Genomic DNA, 24178 nt, shown 5'->3' with positions numbered 1-24178 from the left:
ACATTGCTCTCTCATGGCAGTAAAATGTTTAAATGTTTATTTAAAAATATTTTTAAAACTAATTTTATACCAGTGTGAAGCCTGCACCCTCGCATTTACATTGTGATTTGCAGTTAGCTTGGTGACTTAGCTGCCGATGAACACTGCCAGTTTTGCAGCTGCTTCTGATTTGTACAATTGTAGTACTGTAATTGATTCATAGACAAAGAGTAGCTGTTAGTGCCGTGTTCAGATCAATAAATCTTTGTTCATCGTTACCTTACTTAATCTCTTCAGAGTTTAAGAAATTTGTTTTATGTAATCAGCAGTCAAAAACTATCTGTTTCAATAGAACTGTTCATCAGTTTTGCTATTTCTCAGTGGGAACATACACAGGAATGTATGGTAATATTAGTTGTTGTGGTACAATTTTAAAGGGAGTGCAGAAACAGAAGCCTTCGAGTGTACCTGCACCAACTTTTGAAGGTGGCAAGACTAGACTGTTAAAAAGCATTTGAAATCGTTAGCTTTATAAACAAAAGAAAGCAAGGAACTTATGCTAAACCTTTTTAAATCACTGGTTAGGCCCCAGCTTGAGTATTGTCTCCAATTCTAGGTACTACACTTCAGGAAGGTTAACAAGGGCGCAGAGGAGATTTGCTACAACGGTACCAGGGAATATGGGACTTCAGTTATGTGAACAGACTACAGAGCTGAGGTTCTCCTTAGAACAGTGAAGGTTAAGGGGGAGATTTAATAGAGATATTCAACATGAAAGGTTTTGATACAATAAACAAGGGGAAACTATTTTCTGTGGCAGAAGGATTAGTAACCAGAGGACACAGATTTAAGGTAATTGGCAAAAGAACCAGAGGTGACATAACGGCACTTTTTGTTATGCAGCGAGTTGTTATGCTCTGGAATGTACTGCCTGAAATGTTGGTGGAAACAGTTTCAATAATAACTTTCGAAAGGGAATTGGATAAATACTTGAAGGGGGAACATTTGCAGAGCTATGGTGAAAGGGCAGGGGAATAGGACTAATTGGATAACTGTTCTGGCACACAATGGACCAAATGGCCTTCTCCTATGTTGTATCATTCTGTGGTAGTAAGCTCTTTCCTGACTGTTATACATCACTCAATTTGTCTTAATATGTTGTTCTTACAGCCAGAGCCAGTGATTCCAGTGAAAGATGCCACATCTGACATGGCAATCATCTCTCGAAAAGGAAGCCAGCTAGTCCGCAAGCATCGTGAGCAGAAAGAGCGCAAGAAGGTAATTGGATGGCAGAAATGGTCCTGCTACTGTCAATTATTGGACAGAGTTCAACAAAAGAAGGAAGGGCTGGGCTCTCTACAATGTGAAATTTGAGTATGAGGCAAAGGTTAAGATTTAACAGACCCTTCAACTGCAGTGACTTAAATTTCCACTGGTTCAAGGTTTGAAACCTATATTAAAAAAATTCAAAGGAGCAGAAATCTGTATGCATTTCAAAGTCCCCACTGAAAAGCATGTGCCGTGCTACAGTATTACAATACCCAGTGTGATCGAACAATTTTCTTTACTAGTGTGCTAAAAATCAATCAATGTAATGATGTATAAAGTGACAGTAACCCCAAATGGTTATTGAATTAAAAAAGTCCAAGTTATTCAAGATTATGGCCCTGAGATCATGGATTTTTAGTTTTAAGTGCATGTGCATCCATGCTTATCAATTTCCACTAAAGAAGCACTATTTCTTTTGTAAACTGTAATTGGTTATATAAAGGACTCACTTCACTGATCCATTTGATGGAATAGTAGTCAGTTCTGGCCAACTGCTATGGAGGAATAGGGATAAATTACTATATTTGAGAAATCCAAGATCAATTTCTGGAAAAAATAATTTTGTGCTCAGCAAGGTTAACGCTTCAGATATTTAAAATTATTTGTATGCTTAATTATTTCATTGCCTAGAGAAATGAAGATCTAAAATTGTATGTTGTGTATGTAATGTTTTAATTATGGTACTCTTGAATGATGGGGCTTATTTTTTTCATTCGTTCATGGGATGTGAGCGTCGCTGGCAAGGTTAGCATTTGTTGCCGATCCCTAATTGCCCTTGCGAAGGTGGTGGTGAACCACCTGCTTGAACCACTGCAGTCCATGTGGTGCAGTTACACCCACAGTGCTGTTAGGAAAGCAGTTCCAGGTTTTTGATGGTGAAGAAATTACAATATAGTTTCAAGATAGGATAGTGTATGCCTTGGAGGGGAATTTGCAGGTGATGATGTTCCCATGCGTCTGCTGCCCTTGTCCTTCTAGGTGGGAGAAGTCGTGGGTTTGAAAGGTACTGTTGAAGGAGCTTTGGCGAGTTGTTGTAGTGCATTTTGTAGATGGTACACAATGCAGTCATTGTGCACTGGTGATGGATAGAATGAATGTTTAATGTGGTGGATGGGTGCCGATCAAGCAGGCTGCTTTGTCCTGGATGCTGTTGAGTTTCTTGAGTATTGTTGGAGCTGCACTCCTGATTTGTGCCTTCTAGATGGTATGCAGGCTTTGGGGAGTTACTCAGTGCAGAATTCCCAGCCTGTCACCTGCTCTTGTAGCCACAGTATTTATATAGCTAGTCCAATTAAGTTTCTGGTCAATGGCAACGCCCCAGATGTTGATGCCGGGGATTCAGCAGTGGTGATGCTATTGAATGTCAAAGGGAGATGATTAGATTCTCTCTTGTTGGCGATGGTTGTTGCCTGGCAATTGTATGGCACAAATGTTGCTTGCCACTTGTCAACCCATGCCTGAATATTATCTCTGCCTTGTTGCATGCGGGCTCGGACTGCTTCAGTATCTGAGGAGCTGCAAATAGTACTTAACACTGCAATCATCAGCGAACAACCCCATTTCTGACATAGTGGAGGAAAGGCCATTGTTGAAGTAGCTGAAGATGGTTGGGCCTGGGACACTACCCTGAGGAGCTCCTGCAGTGATGTCATGGGCCTGAGATGAATGGTCTCCAGCAACTACAACCATTTTCCTTTGTGTTCGTTATGACTTCAACCAGTGGAGAGTTTCCGCCCCCCCACCGATTCCCATTGACTTGAATTTTCCTGGAATCTTTGATGTCACACTTGCTCAAATGCTGCCTTGATGTGGAGGGCAGTCGCTCTTAACTCACCTCTTAAATTCAGCTCTTTTGTCCATATTTGGACCAAGGCTGTAATGAGGTCTGGAGTTGATTGGCCCTGTCAGAACTGAAACTGAGCATCGGTGAACAAGTTATTGCTGAGTAAATGCTGCTTGATAGAACTGTTAAGGACACCATCTGTAATTTTGCTGATGATTGGGAATAGACTATAGGGGGGTAGTTGGCTGGATTAGATTTGTCCTGCTTTTTGTGTACTGGACCTACCTGGGCAGTTTGCCACATTGTCGGTAAATGCCAATGTTGTAGCTTTAGCTTTAGTAAAAGGATACTTTAAGTTTTAGTTTTGGAATTTATCTTGGGTGTCCCTTTAGTGTTTTTCTTTGCAGTAAATTGCAGTGCATTGATTTGTGGATATATCATGGAGTTCATCTGAAGCACGAGTTGACTTTATCAGAAGTACTTATACAAACATTTGCCAAAGTTCCCATTGAAGGGCTATTAATTAAGCTCATGCTGTGGAAATTCAGTGCTTGTCTGGAAATGGGTAAGAAACTGATAAAAAGCAACAAAGGGATACAGAGGAAGTTATAAGGTGCAAAAAGGGAATATTAAACTAGCAAGAGATATCAACATCCTAGGGGCTACCATTGACCAGAAACTGAACTGGAGTAGCCATATAAATACCGTGGCTACAAGAGCAGGTCAGAGGCTAGGAATCCTGAGGCGAGTTACTCACCTCCTGACTCCCCAAAGCCTGTCCACCATCTACAAGGCACAAGTCAGGAGTGTGATGGAATACTCTCCACTTGCCTGGATGGGTACAGCTCCAACAACACTCAAGAAGCTCAACACCATCCAGGACAAAGCAGCCCGCTTGATTGGCACCCCATCTACATAAATTCACTCCCTTCACCACCGACGCACAGTGGCAGCAGTGTGTACCATCTACAAGATGCACTGCACCAAGGCTCCTTAGACAGCACCTTTCAAACCCGCGACCTCTACCAGCTAGAAGGACAAGGGCAGCAAATACATGGGAACACCACCACCTGCAAGTTCCCCTCCAAGTCACACACCATCCTGACTTGGAACTATATCGCCGTTCCTTCACTGTCGCTGGGTCAAAATCCTGGAACTCCCTTCCTAAAAGCACTGTGGGTATACCTACCCCAAATGGACTACAGTGGTTCAAGAAGGCAGCTCACCACCACCTTCTCAAGGGCAATTAGGGATGGGTAATAAATGCTGGCCTGGCCAGTGACACCCACATCCCATGAATGAATAAAAAAAGAATCAAAAGTGACATTTTAAAAAAAATTAATAAGAGCAAGAAAGTGTTAAAGGCCAACACGGGCCCATTAAAAAACATACAGATGAGACTATAATGGACAATAAGGAAATGGCAGACTTGTTAAATGAATTCTTTGTATCTGTTTTCACAGTGGAGGAAGAGGGCAAAATACTAGCAGTGCCAGAACCAATACAAAGGACAAGGGAAGGAATATAGTGCATTTAATATAACTAAAAATATGGCATTTGGAAAATAATAGTACCTAAGATAGACAAAGCTGCAGGACCTGAGGGTTTCCACTCCAGGTTATTAAATAGGTGATGAAATTATTGATGCAATGGTCATAATTTTCCAACGTCTCTGAATTCAAAGAAGTTTTGGATTGGAAAATTGCAGATGTCACTACGTTATTTAAAGAGAGAGGAAAGGAGGAAGAAACCAGGGAGTAGGAATGAAAAGAACATTCTGTGGTTACATACGAACATACGAATTGGGGGCAGGAATAGGCCACTCAGCCCCTCGAGCCTGCGCCGCCTTGCAACAAGATCATGGCTAATCTGATTGTAACCTCAACTCCACATTCCTGCCTACCACCAATAACCTTTCACCTCCTTTGCTTATCAAGAATCTATCTACCGAATCTAATCTATGATTGGCGGGATGTGACCAGTTGTGTCCCACGAGGAAACGTACTGGAGCCTCGCTTTTCACCATATATATTAATGATTGTACAGAGCAGTTTTTTTTATTGATGTTTTGCTTGATGGTCTGGGTAAAATTGGAATTGGACTGGATTCTGGCCATTGTTTTGACATAACAGACCTATGAAATTCCTCTCATACACGCTATAATTGTTAGTTTTGTCAGTAATATTCCATATTTGGCCAAGCAAAGCCTATCAAAGTATCAGTAATTTTCAGAATCTGATACAATAATACTATTGAGACAGAAGTCGGGCTTCAGTGAGGAGGGTGAGTATTGACCAGGTAAGGCTTAGTTTTTTTTATTCCCAATTGCTGTCTTTCTTTTAAGCCAGAAGTAACGTGAGGGGTGGAAATGGCAGTCAGTGGGGTAGTATGCTCCTCCTGTGAAATGTGGGAGATCAGGGAGAAGTCAAATGTCCCTGACGACTACGTTTACAGGAAGTGTGTCCAGCTGCAGCTCCTTTCAGATCGCATGGATCAATTGGAGCGGCAGTTGGACTCACTGAGGAGCATACAGGAGTTTCAGGGAGGTGGTCACACCGCAGGTTCAGCCAGATAGATGGGTGATCGCCAGGAGGGGCAGGCAGGTAGTGCAGGAGTCCCCTGTGGCTAGTCCCCTCAATAACAAGTATGCTGTTTTGGATACTGTTGGGGGGAGATGGCCTCTCGGGAAAACAGCAGCAGCAGCCTGGTCAATGGCACCGCGACTGGCTCTGTTGTACAGCAGGGAAGGTCAAAGTGTAGGCGAGCGGTAGTGATAGGGGACTCTATAGTCGGGGCACAGATGGGTGTTTCTGTGGCCGCGAGTGAGAATCCAGGATGGTGTGTTGTCTCCCTGGTGCCAGGGTCAAGGATGTCTCTGAACGGGCACAGGGCATTCTGAAAGGGGAGGGTGAGCAGCCAGAGGTTGTGGTCCATATTGGTACTAACGACATAGGCAGGAAGAGAGATGAGGTCCTGCAGAGTGAATATAGGGAGTTAGGCAGAAGGTTAAAAAGCAGGACCTCTAGGGCTGTAATCTCAGGGACGGGTTGCATCTGAACTGGAAGGAGACCAATATCCTTGCGGGGAGGTTTGCTAGTCCTACTCGGGAGGGTTTAAACTAGTCTGGCAGGAGGGTGGGACCCAAAGTAGTCGTCTCTCCGATGAGATAGTTGAGGCAAGTGTAGAGGTTAAAGCAAGCAAGTCCAGTAGGCAGGCCAGGCAGGGGCAGGACAGGGAGCGTGGAAGGTCTGGTAGGCTAAACTGCACTTACTTTAATGCAAGAAGCCTTACAGGTAAGGCAGATGAACTCAGAGCATGGATTGGTACATGGGATTGTGATACTATAGCTATTACGGAAACGTGGTTGAGGGATGGGCAGGACTGGCAGCTCAATGTTCCAGAGTACCAATGCTTCCGGTGTGGCAGAGGTGGAGGTAAGAGAGGAGGGGGAGTTGCACTATTGATTAGGGAGGACATCACGGCAGTACTTAGAGAGGATATCCTGGGGGGAACGTCCAGCGAGGCCATATGGGTAGAACCTAGAAATAAGAAAGGGGTGATCACTTTGATGGGATTATACTATAGGCCCCCCAACAGTCAGAGGGAATTGGAGGAACATATATATAGGGAATTCACAGGTGTAGGAATTATAGGGTTGTAATAGTAGGTGATTTTAACTTCCCTAATATTGACTGGGACTGCCTTAGTGCTAAAGGATCAAATGGGGAAGAATTTAAGTGTGTCCAGGATAGTTTTCTGAAGCAGTATGTGGATGGCCCTACTAGAGAAGGGGCTACACTTGACCTCCTCTTAGGAAATTAGGCTGGCCAGGTGTTTGATGTGTCAGTGGGGGAGCACTTTGGGACCAGTGACCATAACTCTATTAGCTTTAAGATAGTTATGGAAAAGGATAGGACTGATCCTCAAGTTGAAGTCCTAAATTGGGGGAAGGCTAATTTTGATGGCATCAGACAGGAACTCTCAAAGGTTGATTGGGAGAGGCTGTTTACAGGTAAGGGGACGTCTGGCAAGTGGGAGGCTTTTAAAAGTGAGATGGGAAGAGTTCAGGGCCGGCATGTTACTGTTAGATGGAAGGGCAAGGCTGGCAAGTTTAGGGAACCTTGGTTGACTAGGGATATTGAGGGTCTGGTCAGAACAAAGAAAGAGGCATATGTCAGGTATAGGCAGCTGGGATCAAGCGAGTCCCTCGAGGTGTATATGGGATGTAGGACTACACTTAAGAAGGAAATTAGGAGGGCGAAAAGGGGCCATGAGATTTCCCTGGCAGATAAGATAAAGGAGAATCCTAAAAGATTCTATAAGTATATTAAGAGTAAAAGGGTAGCGAGGGAGAGAGTTAGGTTCCCTTAAGGATCAGTGTGGTAATCAATGTGTGGAGCCACGGGAAATGGGCGAGGTCTTAAACAAATACTTTTCGTCTGTATTTACCGTGGAGGAGGCCACGGAAGCTAGTGAGTTCAAGGGAGGGAACAGCGATATCCTGGAGCATATCAACATTTCAAAGGAGGAGGTGTTGGAGGTTTTGAAGCACATTAAGGTGGATAAATCCCCAGGGCCTGACCAGGTATCCTAGGATGCTATGGGAAGCAAGGGAGGAGATTGCTGGGGCCCTGGCAGCGATTTTGGTATCATCGTTAGCCACGGGTGAGGTACCGGAAGACTGGAGGATAGCTAATGTTCAGCCTTTGTTTAAGAAGGGCAGCAGGGATAAGCCGGGGAACGACAGGCCGGTGAATCTTACATCAGTGATGGGAATGTTATTGGAAGGGATTCTGAGAGACCGGATTTACATGCATTTGGAAAGGCAAGGTCTGATTAGGGATAGTCAGCATGGCTTTGTGCGTGGGAAATCATGTCTCACGAATTTGATTGAGTTTTTTGAGGAAGTGACCAAGAAAATTGACGAGGGCAGGGTGGTGGATGTTGTCTACATGGACTTTAGCAAGGCATTTGACAAGGTCCCGCATGGTAGGCTGGCCCGGAAGGTTCGAACACATGGGATCCAGGGTAAGCTAGCCAATTGGATACACAGTGGCGCAGTGGTTAGCACCGCAGCCTCACAGCTCCAGCGACCCGGGTTCAATTCTGGGTACTGCCTGTGTGGAGTTTGCAAGTTCTCCCTGTGTCTGCGTGGGTTTTCTCCGGGTGCTCCGGTTTCCTCCCACAAGCCAAAAGACTTGCAGGTTGGTAGGTAAATTGGCCATTATAAATTGCCCCTAGTATAGGTAGGTGGTAGGGAAATATAGGAACAGGTGGGGATGTGGTAGGAATATGGGATTAGTGTAGGATTAGTATAAATGGGTGGTTGATGGTCGGCACAGACTCGGTGGGCCGAAGAGCCTGTTTCAGTGCTGCATCTCAACTAAACTAAACTAAAATTGGCTTGGTGATGGGAGGCAGAGGGTGGTAGCGGAGGGTCGTTTTTCAGATTGGAGACCGGTGACCAGTGGTGTGCCTCAGGGATCGGTGCTGGGCCTTCTGTTGTTTATCATATATATTAATGACTTGGATGTGAATATAGGGGACATGATTAGTAAGTTTGCAGATGACACCAAAATTGGTGGTATAGTGCACAGTGAAGAAGGTTGTTTAAGGTTACAACAGAATATAGATCAACTGGGAAAGTGGGCAAGGGGTTGGCAAATGGAAGTTAACGCAGATAAGTACGAAGTGATGCATTTTGGGAAGTTAAACCAGGGCAGGGCATATACAGTGAATGGCAGGGGCCTGGGGAGTGTTGTTGAGCAGACAGACGTTAGGTTGCAAGTACAAAGTTCGCTGAAAGTGGCAACACGGGTAGACCGGGTGGTGAAGAAGGCGTATGGCATGCTTGCCTTCATCGGCCGAGGCATTGAGTACAAGAGTTGGGACGTCATGTTACAGTTCTACATAACGTTGGTTAGGCCGCACTTGGAGTACTGTGTGCAGTTCTGGTCCACGCACTACAGGAAAGATGTGATTAAGCTAGATAGGGTGCAGAAAAGATTCACAAGGATGTTCCCTGGTTTGGAGGGCTTGAGTCATAAATGGAGATTGGATAGGCTAGGTCTGTTTTCCCTGGAGCGAAGGAGGCTGAGAGGGGACATGATAGGGGTAGATATCCAGAGTCTGTTTCCCATGGTAGGGGTGACTAAAACTAGAGGGCATAGATTTAAGGTGAGAGGGAGGAGGTTTAAAGAGGATCAAAAGGGTAAATTTTTCACACAAATAATAGTGGGTATCAGGAATGAGCTGCCAGAGGAGGTGGTGGAGGCAGGAACAGGAGCGACATTTAAGAGGCATCTGGACAGGTACTTGAATGAGAAAGGCAAAGAGGGATATGGAATTAATGCAGGCAGGTGGGATTAGTATAGATGGGCATTATGGGACAGCATGGACGCGGTGGGCCAAAGGGCCTGTTTCTATGCTGTACGACTTTATGACTCTAAGTACAGTGTTTTCCACATGCTGGCATTATATCTGTATGTTATATATTTTGGGTTATACATCTGGTCAATTGAGCAAGAAAGATATTGAGCAGAATCCGCTTAGTCTGTTACATGATTCTGCTGAAGTTGAAAGTTCTTGTGGTTATGTCTTTCAGACTAAGTATTTACATTTACATTATTTTTAATTGCAAATGTTTCTGTGACAGGCTCAACATAAACATTGGGAACTGGCTGGGACCAAACTGGGAGATATTATGGGCATAAAACAGGTGGAAGAGAAGGATAAAGACATAGGAGAAGATGGGAAAGTGGATTACAGGTACATGCATTTCTACTGGTCCCCATTGGTTCTTTTGCCAATCACCTTATATTGGTGTACACTAGTTCTCAAAGCTTCAGCCAAAGGGAAGAGTTTCTCTCTTTCTACTCAGTCTAGACTGTTAATTGTGTATCAATTGTGTTTAATTATATGCAGGTGGAGGGCATTAATTGAGCTTTCTTTTGAGCGCATGTAAAGAGACACTTAACGAAACTTTGGGGTTGAGTTAGGAGAGGTATGCTTGTAATGTTTCACTCGGTAAATAAATGTTAAACTGAGTAAAGATTGGCTCCAGTTTATCCTCCTTCTGATTTTCTGGAGTATAACATAGACTCCTCATGATTTCCTCCTCTCAACTTCACTAAGGAGAACAACCCCAGCTCTTCCAATCACTCCACATAACTGAAGTCCCTCGCCACTTGAATCATTCCTGTAACTCTTTGCTGCACCCTCTCTAAAGATTTCACATCCTTCCTAAAGTGTGGTTCTCTGAATTTGACATAATACTCTAGTTGATGCTGAACCAGTGTTTTATAAATGTTCTTCATAACTTCCTTGCTTTTGTATTCTATGCCTCTATTTATAAAACCTAGGATCCTTTTTAACTACTTTCTCAACCTGCCCTGTCACCTTCAATGATTTGTGTACATTTACCCCCAGGTCTCTCTGTTCCTGCACCCCTTTAGTCTTGTACCCTTTGTTTTATATTGCCTCTCCTTGTTCTACCAAAATGCATCACTTCACACTTCTCTACATTAAATTTCATTTGCCACATGCCTGTCATTCCACCACCAGTTCAGAATACTTGCGAGTTTTGTGTCTCCAAATTTTGAAATTGTGCCCTGTACACCCAAGTCTAGGTCATTAATATATATTAAGAAAAGCATTGGTCTTAGTACCAACCTTTGGGGAACACCACTGTAGACCTTACTCCATCTGAAAAACAACCGTTCACTGCTCCTCTGTTTCTTGTCACTCAGCAACTTGCCACTGCTCCTTATATTCGATGGGCTTCAAATTTGCTGCAAGCCTATTATGTGCCACTTTATCAAATCCCTTTTGGAACTCCATGTCTACCTCATCAACCCTCTCTCTATTAGCTCATCAAAAAGCTGAATCAAGTTAGTTAAACACAATTTGCCATTAACAAATCCACACTTGTCCAAGTGACAATTTTATCCCAGACCCGACCCGAGTCCTTCCATTTTTTTTCCCGCGCCCGGAATGTTCACTTTACCTACCTTCCGATTCCGAATCTATTTTTCACTTTTTCAGTTTGTGCAGATAAGCAACAAAAACTGTAGTTGGACTTGAAAGGTTATTTAAAAAGATAAAGACTGGAGCCGCGAAGTCATTGATTGTTTGGTCATGAGTTAAACAGAAACCCATGGAGTCTTGCCCAGCCAGGTTGTGCCATACTGTACCAGTATCTGTATTGCTTAAAATAAACACAGCAATTGCCCGAAAGCTCAGAAAATATCATTATACATTACCTAGACTACTGCTTTACAGGTTGAAATACTTGCTGCAAGTTTATCCAGTGAGCAGCTAAGATGCATAGACCAGGAAGGTCCTGAGTGATTGATTATTATAAAATATACAATATATAAATATAGAAAATTATCACTGTCCAGACTCTAGTCTACACACAATACAGTACTGCACTGTGTGTGTTTAGACTAGAGTCTGGACAGTGATCATTTTATATTTTTTATATAAATACTGTATATTTTATAATTAATCACTCAGGACCTTCCTGGTCTATGCATCTTAGCTGCTCACTGGATAAACTTGCAGCAAGTATTTCAACTTGTAAAGCAGGAGTCGAGATGATGTATAGTATTTTCTGAGCCTTCGGGCGATTGTTGTGTTTAAGCACTGCAGATACTGGTACAGTGTGGCACAACTCCATGGGTTTTTGTTTAACTCATGACCAAACAATCACTGACTTCGTGGCTCTAATCTTTTCAAACAACATTTCAAGTCCAATTAATACTGTGTGTCCGCCCGACCCGAGCCTGAAAGCCGGACCCGAAAGAGCAACCTGACCCAAACCCGACACACGTCTTCGGGTCCCGTCTGTTCGGGTCGGGTAGCAGGCCTTTAGCCTGTTTTATATTCTGTTAGTAGAATGCTATCCACAGTTATGCAATTGATCTAGCTCTGTGTCTGGAATGGAAGAGATTGCTTTTGTCAATTTGCAGAGTTGGAACAACTCAGACCTCACAGACTATAAAAGCTGACTTGGGATGATGGAGGATGTGGAACTGAGCAAAAAATTAGACTAAAATATAGAAAATAGCATGTACTTGCAGGAGTTGTAGTGGAGGTTGAGAAAGGGAGGCGGAAATGTTCAGAAGAATATCACTGTAGTCAGTATTTGTTTCTTGTATTGGATTTGGAAATAAAATAACAGTTGTAAGCTTGTTTAATTTTTGGAAGACTAATTTACAGAAGAGAAAGCAGTAGGGATGGAGGATGCAGTCATTGATTTTTAGAACATTAGATCATTACACTATTGGTCAAACAGCAAATAAATAGTAGTACTGAATATTGTATTAGATATTGGTTGGAAAATAAGTGATGTAATTGCTTATCTTTCCTTAATGCTTCCATCTTTGCAGTCTTACTGGCTAATTCGTTAGGAACTGCATTGGGATTGCCCACACAGATTTTGTTTCTCTCACTTCCAACTGTCAAAGAGAAGAAACAATCTGATCTCTGGTTGAAGTAGGTCCCAGGAGTGAAATGACAATATTCTAATACACTCTGCCCACGAGTTATCTGTTTTCTCCCTTACTCTTTTAAGCATGCAAGTTAAAACATTAACAAAAGAAGTACGTACTGGACATCTGTATGGTCTCTACCACCCATCAATAAATAAGATCTTGCATGGCAGTACATTGTCTCTGTTATATTTAGAGGCAATATACAGTACTGTGGAGTCACGGCCCTACTATGGACCTACCATATAGAGTAAACTAATAACAAATGCAATTGCGGTGTGTTTAAAATATATTTTCTAATTTTATTAATATGTAGAGTTGATCAGAAATTTGCTGACCATATGAAGGACAAGAATGTGGCAAGCAGTGAATTTGCAAAGAAGAAATCTATTCTTGAACAGAAACAGTACCTACCTATATTTGCTATTAGAGAGCAGTTACTGAATATAATACGGTGAGTAGTGATTTCATATTTAAGTAGCACATTGTTAATGGTTATGGGTGGCTGAGGTACAGAATGGCTTGCCTCTTGTAAACTGGTTATTGACAAAAGAACCAGAGGTGTGATGAGAATTTTTTAATGCAGTGAGTCATTATGATTTGGAATGCATTGGCTGAAAGGGTGGGGGAAGCAGATTCAATAATGACATTCAAAAGGGACTTGGATAAATACCTGATGAAAAATTTGCGGGGCTAAGGGGAAGTGGCAGGAGAATGAAAATAATTGAATAACTATTTCAAAGATCTAACACTGACATGATGGGCTGATTGGCCTCCCTCTCTGCTGTGCCATTTTGTGATTTTAGGTAACTACCACATAATGAAACGAGTCAGTGCTGTATGGCCAGCCCTGGTTTAAATGTTCAGTGGTCAGTACTTCAAAATTGAATCATACTTTCCTACTTAATGAAGGGTAAAAGCTAACACTACTACACTGTAAAGAAAATCAATAGCGATATTACATTAGCACACTTGTCAGTCTGTTTAACCCTTTTCTTACAGGCACACAGCCAGCAGGGTGGAATGCATCTCTGGTGTTGACTTGCCTATTTCTTCTACCAGACTCCTGGGCCACTGGAGCTTGCCAGGCTTTCTTTTTAATATTCATTCTTGGGATGTTGGCGTTGCTGGCTATGCCAGCATTTATTGTTCATGCCTAATTGCCCTTGAGAAGGTGGTGAACTGCCTTTTTGAACTGCTGAAGCTCATGTGGTGAAGGCACAGTGCAGTGCTGTTAGGTAGGGAATTCCAGGATTTTGAACTGGTGACGATGAAGAAACGGCAATATACTGTGCCTGCTGCCCTTGTCCTTCTCTGTGATGGCAATTGTAGGTTTGGGAGGTGCTGTTGAAAAAGCTTTGGTGAGTTGTTCCAGTGCATCTTGTAGATGGTACACACTGCAACCGCATTGCACTGATGGTGGAAGGAGTGAATGTTTAAGGTGGTGGTTGGGGTGCCAATCAAGTGGGCTGCTATGTCCTGAATGGTGTTGAGCTTCTTGAGTTTTAGAGCTACACTCATCCGGGCAAGTGGGAAGTATTTCATCACACTCCTGACTTGTGCCTTGTAGGTGTTGGAAAGGCTTTGCGAAGTTCGGAGGTGAGTCACTCACCACAATATATGCATTTGCTAACCTGCTAGTGTAGCCATTGCATTTATGTGGCTTGTTCAGTTACGTTTCTGGTCAGCGGTGACCCCAGGAGTTTGAGAGTGGGGAATTTGACAACGGTAATGCCATTGAATGTCATGGGGAGGTGGTTCGACATTCTCTTGTTGGAGATGACCTGACACTTGTGTGAATGTTACTTGTCATTGATCAGCAAAAGCTGAATTTTGTTCAGGTCTTCCTGCATGCGGGCATGGACTGCTTCGTTATCTGAGGTGTTGCAAGTAGAACTGAATCCTGTACAATCGTCAGTGAACATCCCTGCTTCTGACCTGACGGTGGAGAGAGGATCATCGATGAAACAGCTTAACATTTTTGGGCCCAGGGCACTGCCCTGAGGAACTCCTGGGTTTGAGAAGATTGGTATCCAAAAAGTGCAGCCATCTTCATTTGTGCTATGTATGTCTTCAGCCAGTGGAGAGTTTTCCCTCCTGCTTCCCATTGGCTTCAGTTTTACTAGGGCTCTTTGATGCCACACTTGGTTAAATGCTGCTTTGATGTCGAAGCCAGTTTCTCTCGCCTCACCTCAGGAATTCAGCATTTTGTTCATGTTTGGACTAAGGCTGGAATGAGGTCTGGAACCAAGAGATCCTGGTGGAACCCAAACTGAGCATCGGTGAGCAGGTTATTGGTGAGTAAGTGCTGCTGGATAGCACTGTTGACAACAAGTTCTGTCACTTTGCTGATGGTTGAGTAGGCTGATGGGGTGGTAATAGTCCAGATGGATTTGTCCTCCTTTTTGTGTACAGGACATACCTGGGCGATTTTATGCTTTGTTAGGTAGCTGTCCTGGAGCAGCTTAGCTAGAGGCATGGCTGCCTCTGGAGCACAAGCTTTCAGTACTACAGATGGGATGTTGTCGGGGCCCATAGTCTTTGCTGTATCAAGTGTGCTCACCCGTTTCTTGATATTATGCAGAGTGGTTGAAGACTGGCATCTGTTATGGTGAGGACCTCAGGAGGAGGCCGGTATGGACCATCCAGTTGGCACTTCAAGCTGAATATGGTTGCTGGCTGAAGATGGTTGCGAACACTTCACCCTTGTCTTTTGCACTCAAGTGCTGGGCCCACCATCATTTTGGATGGGGATGTTCATGGAGCCTCTTCCTCTCTGGTTAGTTATTTAATTGTCCACCACCATTCACGACAGGAGCTATGATCTGATCTGGTTATGGAATCGCTTTGTTTTTTCTGTAGCATACTATTAATGCTGTTTAGAGTGCATGCAATCCAGTGTTATAGCTTCACCAGGTTGGCACATCATTTTCAGGTATTCCTGATGCTGCTACTGGCACGCTCTTTCTGCACTCGTTATTGAACTGGGGTTGGTCACCTGGCTTGATAGTAATGGTGGAGTAAAGGATATGCTAGCCATGAGGTAACAGATTGTGGTGGAGTACAATTCTGTTGCTGCAGGTGGCTCATCACACCTCATGGATGCCCAGTTTTGAACTGCTAGATCTGATCTGCATCTATCCCATTTAGCATGGTGATAGTGCCACATAACATGGAGCGTATGAAGACGAGACTTTGTCACCATGAGACTGTGCAGCAGCCACTCCTGCTAATACTGTCATGGACAGACACATCGGCAGTTAAATTGGTTAATACAAGGTCAAGTATATTTTCTCCTTGTGTTGGTTCTCGCACCTCCTGCCACAAGCCTAGTCTGGCAGCTGTGTCTGCTACTGAGCCACTCTGGATGATAGACATTGAAGTCATAACTGAACTACATTCTTTGCCTTTGCTACCCTTAGCAGTTTTACCAAATGGTGTTCAACGTGGGCGGTTACTGATACATCAGCTGAGGAAGGGGCAGTAAGTGGTAATCAGGTGGTCTCCTTGCTCATGTTTTAACTTATGCTATGAGGCTTCATGGGATCCAGAATCAATGTTGAGGACTCCCATGGCCATTCCCTCCCAACTGTATACCACTGTGCTGCCACCTCTGATGGGTCTGCTCTGTCAGTGGGAATCGAGGAGTCTGGGATGTTGGCTGTTAGCTATGATTCTGTGAGTGTGACTATGTCAGGTTGTTGCTTGACTAGTTGTGGGACAGCTCTCCCAATTTTGGCACAAGTTCCCAGATGTTAGCAAGGAAGACTTTGCAGGGTCGACTGAGCTGGCCTTTGCCTTGTCCAGATCTGAAGCCCAGGTCAATACTGGATAGTCCATCTGGTTTTATTCTTGTATTTTTTTGTAGGTGTTTGATGCAACTGAATGGCTTGCTAGGCCATTTCAAGGGCAATTAAGAGTCCACCACATTGCTCCAGTGGGTCTGGAGTCACACGTAGGCCAAACTTGGTAAGGATGGGAGGTTTCCTTCCCTGAAGGATATTAGTGAACCAGTTGTGTTTTTACGACAATCCAGCATTACTGATTGCTTTTTACTGCTCTCCCCCCTCCAACTTACCAAACCTGCTTCAACTATTCACACATGCTCTTGATCTTCTATATCTTTTATTTCCCTATTTTCTCTTATTATGCTTACTTTTGTTGCACACTATTATCACTTCTGCCAGTCAACCATCTCTTGTTTTCTAGCTAACCAATTCTCCTCTTGTATTTATATTCCAGTTGTGCCTTTCATGCCTTGGGACATTCCAAAGCGCTTCACAGTTAATGAATTGCATTAGTATATAGTAAAATAATCTCTTGCCTTAATGTATTTGTGATATACAAGCTTTGTTGTGTTTTTAAATACATGCTACTTTCCCCAGTTCAATAAAAAAAAACTTTATGAATATATAATTTTCAAAAAAGGCTGGGAAAAAGTAAATGGGCAAGTATAAGGTGAGTACTGTGACGAGTACTCGTCATAGCATTATATATTGACAGAAAATATCAGATTGGTAGCTCTAATGATAGAATGTTGGACTCCTAGTCACAAGATCACTGGTTCTTTCTCCCACTTACATTCAAACTTGCTTGCTTTCACTGAAAAAGGTTTATCAATCATTGGTCAAGCCACTAGAAACAATGGCATTTCAAAGAAGAGAAAAAAATAGCAGAGCAGGTCCTACACCACAAAGTATACTTAATGTTTTCTCAAAGTGGAATGATGTTGGTCAGGGAAGAAGAAAGTAGTGCACTATTACAGTCAGACTGTATCTTTGTCCTGGCTGTAAGGATATCAGAGAAAAAGCTTTTGTGTATATTGGGGAAGGTGAAAAAGGTAAGGAGCTTCATATAAATAATTTTTTTTTCTTCATTCTGTACAGTGATAACAATGTCGTCATTGTCGTTGGAGAGACTGGTAGTGGAAAGACCACTCAACTAACGCAGTATCTTAGTGAAGATGGTTATTCGAACTATGGCATGATTGGATGTACTCAGCCCAGACGTGTGGCAGCCATGTCTGTGGCAAAACGCGTTAGTGAGGAAATGAATGTGAATCTTGGAGAAGAGGTAATGAAATAGTTCTGGTCTGGACTTTAGTGCAGCCGTAATTTCAATTAATTATGTTTTCCAGGGATACATGATACTAACTTTTCTTTGTCCATTTTATAAAAGTATCTATTATGAAACAGTATGTTCAATGTATTTTGAATGAGGTTGAAAAAAAAAACTCAAATTTAAAAATATTTTTTCAATGTGAAGCTCAGGTTTATATTCATAGCACCTGAGGCTTGCAGTGAAGAAGTCCTGCAGTTGAGGGATGTTGGTATCAGTGGGCTTATATTGGACAAGAATTTGGGGAAAGTGATTTAAAAAGAATATAAGTTTTATATATTCTACAGAAATCAGAAGCAAGAATGTCCTCCCAGTATTGAGAGTAAATACTCACTGGTGGCATGTGCTGAATAGATTGCTATGCACCATATTAAAATATCTTCAAGACATCTTTTCATTCATTTTTTACATTCTGCACCTGAGCTTTGTACTTATTGGATTGTATTTATTATGTTATTGTTTACCAGCATCACTTTTTGAAGATTATTAATGGTGAGAAAATAAACTAGTTGTGTGCAATGCCTTTAACAGATTATTGAGAAATTAATTTTTAGAATGGCCACACATCTTTAAGAGAAATGCCACTGCAACGTTAAAAAAACTCAAGGGAGGATTTGACAATTTTGGCATCCAGCTATGAATAAGTACAAAATGTTTGTGATTTTTGGTTTTAAAGTATAGCTAGTAAGGAGGTAAAATTGCTCTTGAAGCAGATATTGTACTCATGATTTTTTTGTGCTATAATTATCTGTAGAAGGAATTTTACTCTAAAAGGATGGCAACATTTTCTATGTTATCTCTGCTGCATTCAAAATAGAGGATTGTAACTAGCAAGAACCTTTCATCCTAAGAAAGGGCACTTCCATAAATTGAGCATGGCATTAACCAATCAAATTGCACAGTCAACACAATTGCAGATTTTCCGATTGAGAGAGAGCAGGCATAAATCAGGTAAATCCAATTGGAATAATTGGTGGATCCCTGCCTACCTTGTGCATCGCAGCATTCCTGAGGCAGGAAACATTGACAGCCAGGCAGTCTGAACAGGTGATAGCTTCATTTAATGGGCACAGCAAGCTGGTAGTACAGCTTTAAAGCCATCTCTAAATTTTTGTTTCATTTTTTCCCCTGCTATCACTTGGATTTAGTGAAATCTTTCTGTAAACTACTATTCTGCTTTTTCCCCTTCAGCTTTGTTACTGCAGCTGGTGAAAAGCCACTTACTAGTAGTTTTACACCCACATCTACAAACTGAGACGCGCATACCTCACTTTGGCAGACGGTTAGTGGATGTGGAAACTCTTATTCCTAACGAAACCTGGCACAGCAGGCCAGAGGCATGATTTAAAAAATGTGAATGCCTGACCAACTATAACACTAGATGTGTCCTCAGAAGCATCCCAGTCACAATATGTCATGCATTTCGTGGTACTGCATGAAGCAAGGCATGTCAGGTCAGTCAACAGCCAGCATAGCCAAATTGACTGTACCTGCCAAGATGCCAGCCGATGTAGGTATTGTCTCACTTACCTGGCAGTGACCTTGCAGTCCAGGTCATCAGATAGTCATATGCAGTGCTATGCCATCTGCAGTGAGGACAGCTGCAACTACCTAGCAGCATAGGGCTGGCACGGTCAGTGACTGTACCAGTTAGCTGTGGCATCAAGCTTATCTTGTTGTTCTTGCAGGCATACTGCGATGCTGACATATGGAAATAGTGGCACGGATTGCCACTTGACTTGCAACCACCTCCCACAACACTACTTAAACTTCAGTAACCATAAACAGAGGATTGAATATTGGGTTATCACCTGCAGGTACATGCCAGCACCATGAGTTTCCATTGTTATTTTTGTCACTTCTTAGCCCTTACTCCCTTCAGCTGTGGCAAAGCTTGCCATTAGGTTGACATGATTTCTGCGCTCTAAGAAAGAAGTAACTTGCATTTATGTAGCATCTGTCATCTCTTCAGGAGATCCCAAAGTGTTTTACAGCCTTGGCTAAGTCATAGCATTCTTGCTTCTGTGTCAGAAGGTTGAGAATTGAAGCCTCACTCCGGAGACTTGAGCACATAATCTACGCTGTTACTTTAATGCAATACTGAGGAATGTGATGCTAGACTGAGGTCTAGTCTGCCCTCTCAGATGTATGTGAAAGTTACCACCCTACTTCAAAAGTACTTGATTGACTGCAAAATGTTGTGGGATATTGCAAGGAAATGAAAGGCACTATATAAATTGAAGTTCTTCCATTATTTCTTTTGAGGTGTAGTCGCTATTAGAGAAAACGTAGCAGCAAATTTACAATAGCAAGATCCCACAAACTACAGTGAGGTAAATGACCAGGTAATCTAATTTAGTGGTGTTGGTTGAGGAATAAATATTGGACAGGACATCAAGAGAACTCCCCTGCTCCTAACCAGATCTTTTACATTCACCTCTGTGTGCAGACAGGACCTCGGTTTAAAATCTCCCTCCTTAACTGCACTGAAAGTGAGCTTATGTGCTCAAGTCCATGATTGGGACTTGAACCAACAGCCTTCTGACTGAGGTGAGAGTACTAACGATTTGGCCATATTGAGACCTGTTGCTGTAATCTGTGCTAGTGTCTCGGGAACAACAGGTTAGCTTTGTGTATACAAATTTAAAATACGAATTACTTACGCAAGCATGTGCAATGAAGTCCAGATAAGTTTATCACGCTTCTTTGTCTTCCCTTTAATCGATGGCATCCTTTTAACTTTTATTGCACAATTCTTCAGTCCCACTACCAGTGTGGTCTCTGCACATGTCCAAATTGGCAGATGAAGCTATCCATAATTTGGATAATGAGCTGACCATGGAAAATTGGATGAAAACACACCACTTTGAGTGAACTCTAAACCAATTTCAAATCATTTAGATGTGGACTGCATTCATATTGGAAAAACTAACCTCAGAGATAACTAGCCATATCCTAAAATTAATTACCAAGTTTCTTAAAGTTAAAACTGCAAATAAATATAAATTTTAATCAAGTTGCAATAATTGCAGCAGATTTTTTTAAATTTCGGAAATCTTAAAAGATATGTATTATTTCAAATGAGGACCCAAGTATTCCAGCTTATGCCATGGGCAGTAAGGGCTTTTCTGTTTGAAAAAGTGAAAAGACAATGTCTGTTCTGAAAATGTTTTACTAATTCATGGTGTACATTGCTATATGTTCGTTGTTTAGGACTGTTGACTCTTGAATTTCTTTTCCTGTAAAATCTTTTATAAAGTTCACTCTTGTTACATTTGGTATTTTTTGGGGCTCGAGTAGCAATCATACAATATCAAGTCCAGTTGCATAGGCTTTCTTCATATTAACAATCTAAATACAGGACAGTGAATTTTACTTCTGAAACTATAGGAGTAATCCTGTATCCCAAATTCTCCACTTCCTTTGTTGTTTTATATTAAAAAAAGATATTAAAATGTATAACCTATTCTAATCTTTTATATCTTCGTCCCACCCAAGTTTCCATACCTCGTATGTAGAATCGTAGTACAAAGGAAGTAACAAGGAGTCAATTTAGACAAAATTGAAATGTCCTGAACTCTCATATAAAATGATGACCGATGAGAAAGTTAGAACATTACTACAAATATATCTCTTTTGAGGTCTCGTATTGTCCATTGTTATCAAAAGGTTAATTTGGCAGGGGGAGGGGATGCAGAATAGGGACACAGCTAAACACAGGAAAGCGAACAAGTCAGAGGGAATACAGCGGAAGTAAGTTTCAAGGGAGTAAGACCAGGATGGAAGGCCTCTACTTTAATGCCAGGAGTATTGCAGGTAAAATGGATGAGTTAAGGGCAATGATTGACACGTGGAATTGTGATATCGTAGCCATAACGGAGACATGGTTGAGGGAGGGGCAGGATTGGCAGCTCAATATCCCGGGATATAGAATCTTCAGGCGAGACAGAGGAGGGGGTAAAAGAGGAGGGGACATTGCAGTATTAGTTAAGGAGTCAGTTATTGCAGTAAGGAGAGATGATATCTTGGAGGGGGCATCAAATGAAGCTTTATGGGTAGAGTTTAGGAATAAAAAAGGGACAGCCACATTGCTAGGTGTTTATTATAGACCCCCAGATAGTCAGCGGGGAATTGAGGAGCAAATATGTGCGCAATTTGCAGAGGTGTGTAAAAATAATAGGGTAATTATATTAGGTGATTTCAACTTTCCCAACATTAATTGGGGTAGTCATCGTGTTAAGGGCTTAGATGGAGTGGAGTTCTTAAAATGTATACAGGAGAACTTTTTAATTCAATGTGTAGAGGATCCAACAAGGGAGGGTGCAGTGCTAGACCTAATTCTAGGGAATGAAGCCGGACAGGTGGTTGATATGTTGGTGGGGGAGCATTTTGGTGATAGCCACCACAACATAATTTAATCTTGTTATGGAGAAAGAAATAGACAAGTTGCAAAAAAAGGTTTTGGATTGGGGGAGAGCGAATTTTAGTAAAATAAGGCAGGATCTGGCCAAGGTAGACTGGAAAGAGTTAAAACAAAGAACAGTACAGCACAGGAACAGGCCATTCAGCCATCCAAGCCGACACCGATCTTGATGCCTACCTAAACTAACACCTTCTGCACTTCCGGGGCCTTTATCCCTCTATTCCCTTCCTATTCATGTATTTATCAAGATGTCTCTTAAACGTCGCTATCGTATCTGCTTCCACCACCTCCCCTGGCAGCAGTTCCAAACACTCACCACCCTTTGTGTAAAAAACTTGCCTCGCACATCCCCTCTAAACTTTGCCCCTCGCACCTTAAACCTATGTCCCCTAGTAACTGACTCTTCCACCCTGGGAAAAAGCTTCTGACTATCCACTCTGTCCATGCCGCTCATAACTTTGTAAACCTCTATCATGTCGCCCCTCCACCTCCGTCGTTCCAGTGAAAACAATCCGAGTTTTTCCAACCTCTCCTCATAGCTAATGCCCTCCAGACCAGGCAACATCCTGGTAAACCACCTCTGTACCCTCTCCAAACCCTCCACGTCCTTCTGGTAGTGTGGCGACCAGAATTGCACGCAATATTCTAAGTGTGGCCTAACTAAGGTTCTGTACACCTGCAACATGACTTGCCAATTTTTATACTCTGTGCCCTGACCGATGAAGGCAGGCATGCCATATGCCTTCTTGACTACCTTATCCACCTGCGTTGTCACTTTCAGTGACCTGTGGACCTGTACGCCCAGATCTCTCTGCCTGTCAATACTCCTAAGGGTTCTGCCATTTACTGTATACTTCCCACCTGCATTAGACCTTCCAAAATGCATTACCTCAGATTTGTCCAGATTAAACTCCATCTGCCATTTCTCCGCCCAAGTCTCCAACCGATCTATATCCTGCTGTATCCTCTGACAATCCTCATCATTATCCGCAACTCCACCAACCTTTGTGTCGTTCGCAAACTTACTAATCAGACCAGCTACATTTTCCTCCAAATCATTTATATATACTACAAACAGCAAAGGTCCCAGCACTGATCCCTGCGGAACACCACTAGTCACATTCCTCCATTCAGAAAAACACCCATCCACTGATACCCTCTGTCTTCTAGTTACTTGTCGGGAAATCTACAGAAGAGCAGTGGGGGGCATTCAAAAAGGAAATGGGGAGGGTACAGGCCCAACATGTTCCCTCTAGGGTAATAGTTAGGAGCAAGATGACCAGAAACATTCAGGGTACGATGGGAAGGAAAAGAGAGGCTTTTGGCAAATACAAGGAGAGCAAATCAATGGAAGCATTAGTGGAGTACAGAAAGTGTAGGATGGAGCTTAAGAAAGCAATTAGGAGATCAAAGAGGGGATATGAGAAAGCTCTGGCTGGTAAAAGTAGGGGAAATCCCAAGATATTCTATAAGTATATCAATGGGAAGAGGATAACCAGGGAAAGAGTAGGACCCATTAGGGACCAAGGGGGAAATTTGTGGGTGGAGCCAGAGGACATTGGTAGGGTGTTGAACGAATACTTCACATCTGTCTTCACCCAAGAGAAAGAGGATGCAGATATTGAACTTAGAGAGAGAGACTGTGAGGTTCTTGAGCAAATTGTCATAGGGAGTGACAAGGTATTGGAGGTTTTGGAAGGCTTAAAAGTGGACAAATCTCCAGGTCCGGACGATTTGTGTCCCAGGATGCTGTGGGAGGCGAGGGTGGAGATTGCAGGGGCTCTGACCCTAATTTTTAATTCCTCTCTTGCCACGGGGGAGGTGCCAGAGGACTGGAGAACAGCTAATGTGGTCCCACTATTTAAGAAAGTTTGTAGAGATAAGCAAGGGAACTACAGACCAGTGAGTCTCACGTCAGTGGTAGGGAAACTATTGGAGAAAATTCTGAAGGAGAGGTGGATTCAAAATTGGCTTAGCTGTAGGAGACAGAGAGCGATGACAGACGGCTGTTTTCGTGACTGGACGCCAGTGTCCAGTGGCGTACCACAGGGA

At 42.7% G+C, this 24178-nt stretch overlaps 1 protein-coding gene across 2 annotated transcripts in view; it reads left to right on the top strand.

Moving 5' to 3' along the window:
• dhx38 (DEAH (Asp-Glu-Ala-His) box polypeptide 38) overlaps window positions 1–24178 on the top strand; it is a 128536-nt gene that overhangs the window by 28495 nt on the left and 75863 nt on the right. For both annotated transcript variants that reach the window (XM_068049200.1, XM_068049201.1), the window contains exons 10-13: window positions 1150–1257; window positions 9747–9859; window positions 12902–13039; window positions 17472–17658. In XM_068049200.1, coding sequence (XP_067905301.1) covers window positions 1150–1257; window positions 9747–9859; window positions 12902–13039; window positions 17472–17658 — 546 coding nt within the window. The remainder of the gene's footprint in view (window positions 1–1149; window positions 1258–9746; window positions 9860–12901; window positions 13040–17471; window positions 17659–24178) is intronic.

The sequence above is a fragment of the Heterodontus francisci genome, chromosome 17 (assembly GCF_036365525.1).
Source record: "Heterodontus francisci isolate sHetFra1 chromosome 17, sHetFra1.hap1, whole genome shotgun sequence".
NCBI classification, from domain to species: domain Eukaryota; kingdom Metazoa; phylum Chordata; class Chondrichthyes; order Heterodontiformes; family Heterodontidae; genus Heterodontus; species Heterodontus francisci.
The sequence above is the reverse complement of the archived record's forward strand: the minus strand, read 5'-3'. Positions and strand labels throughout refer to the sequence as shown.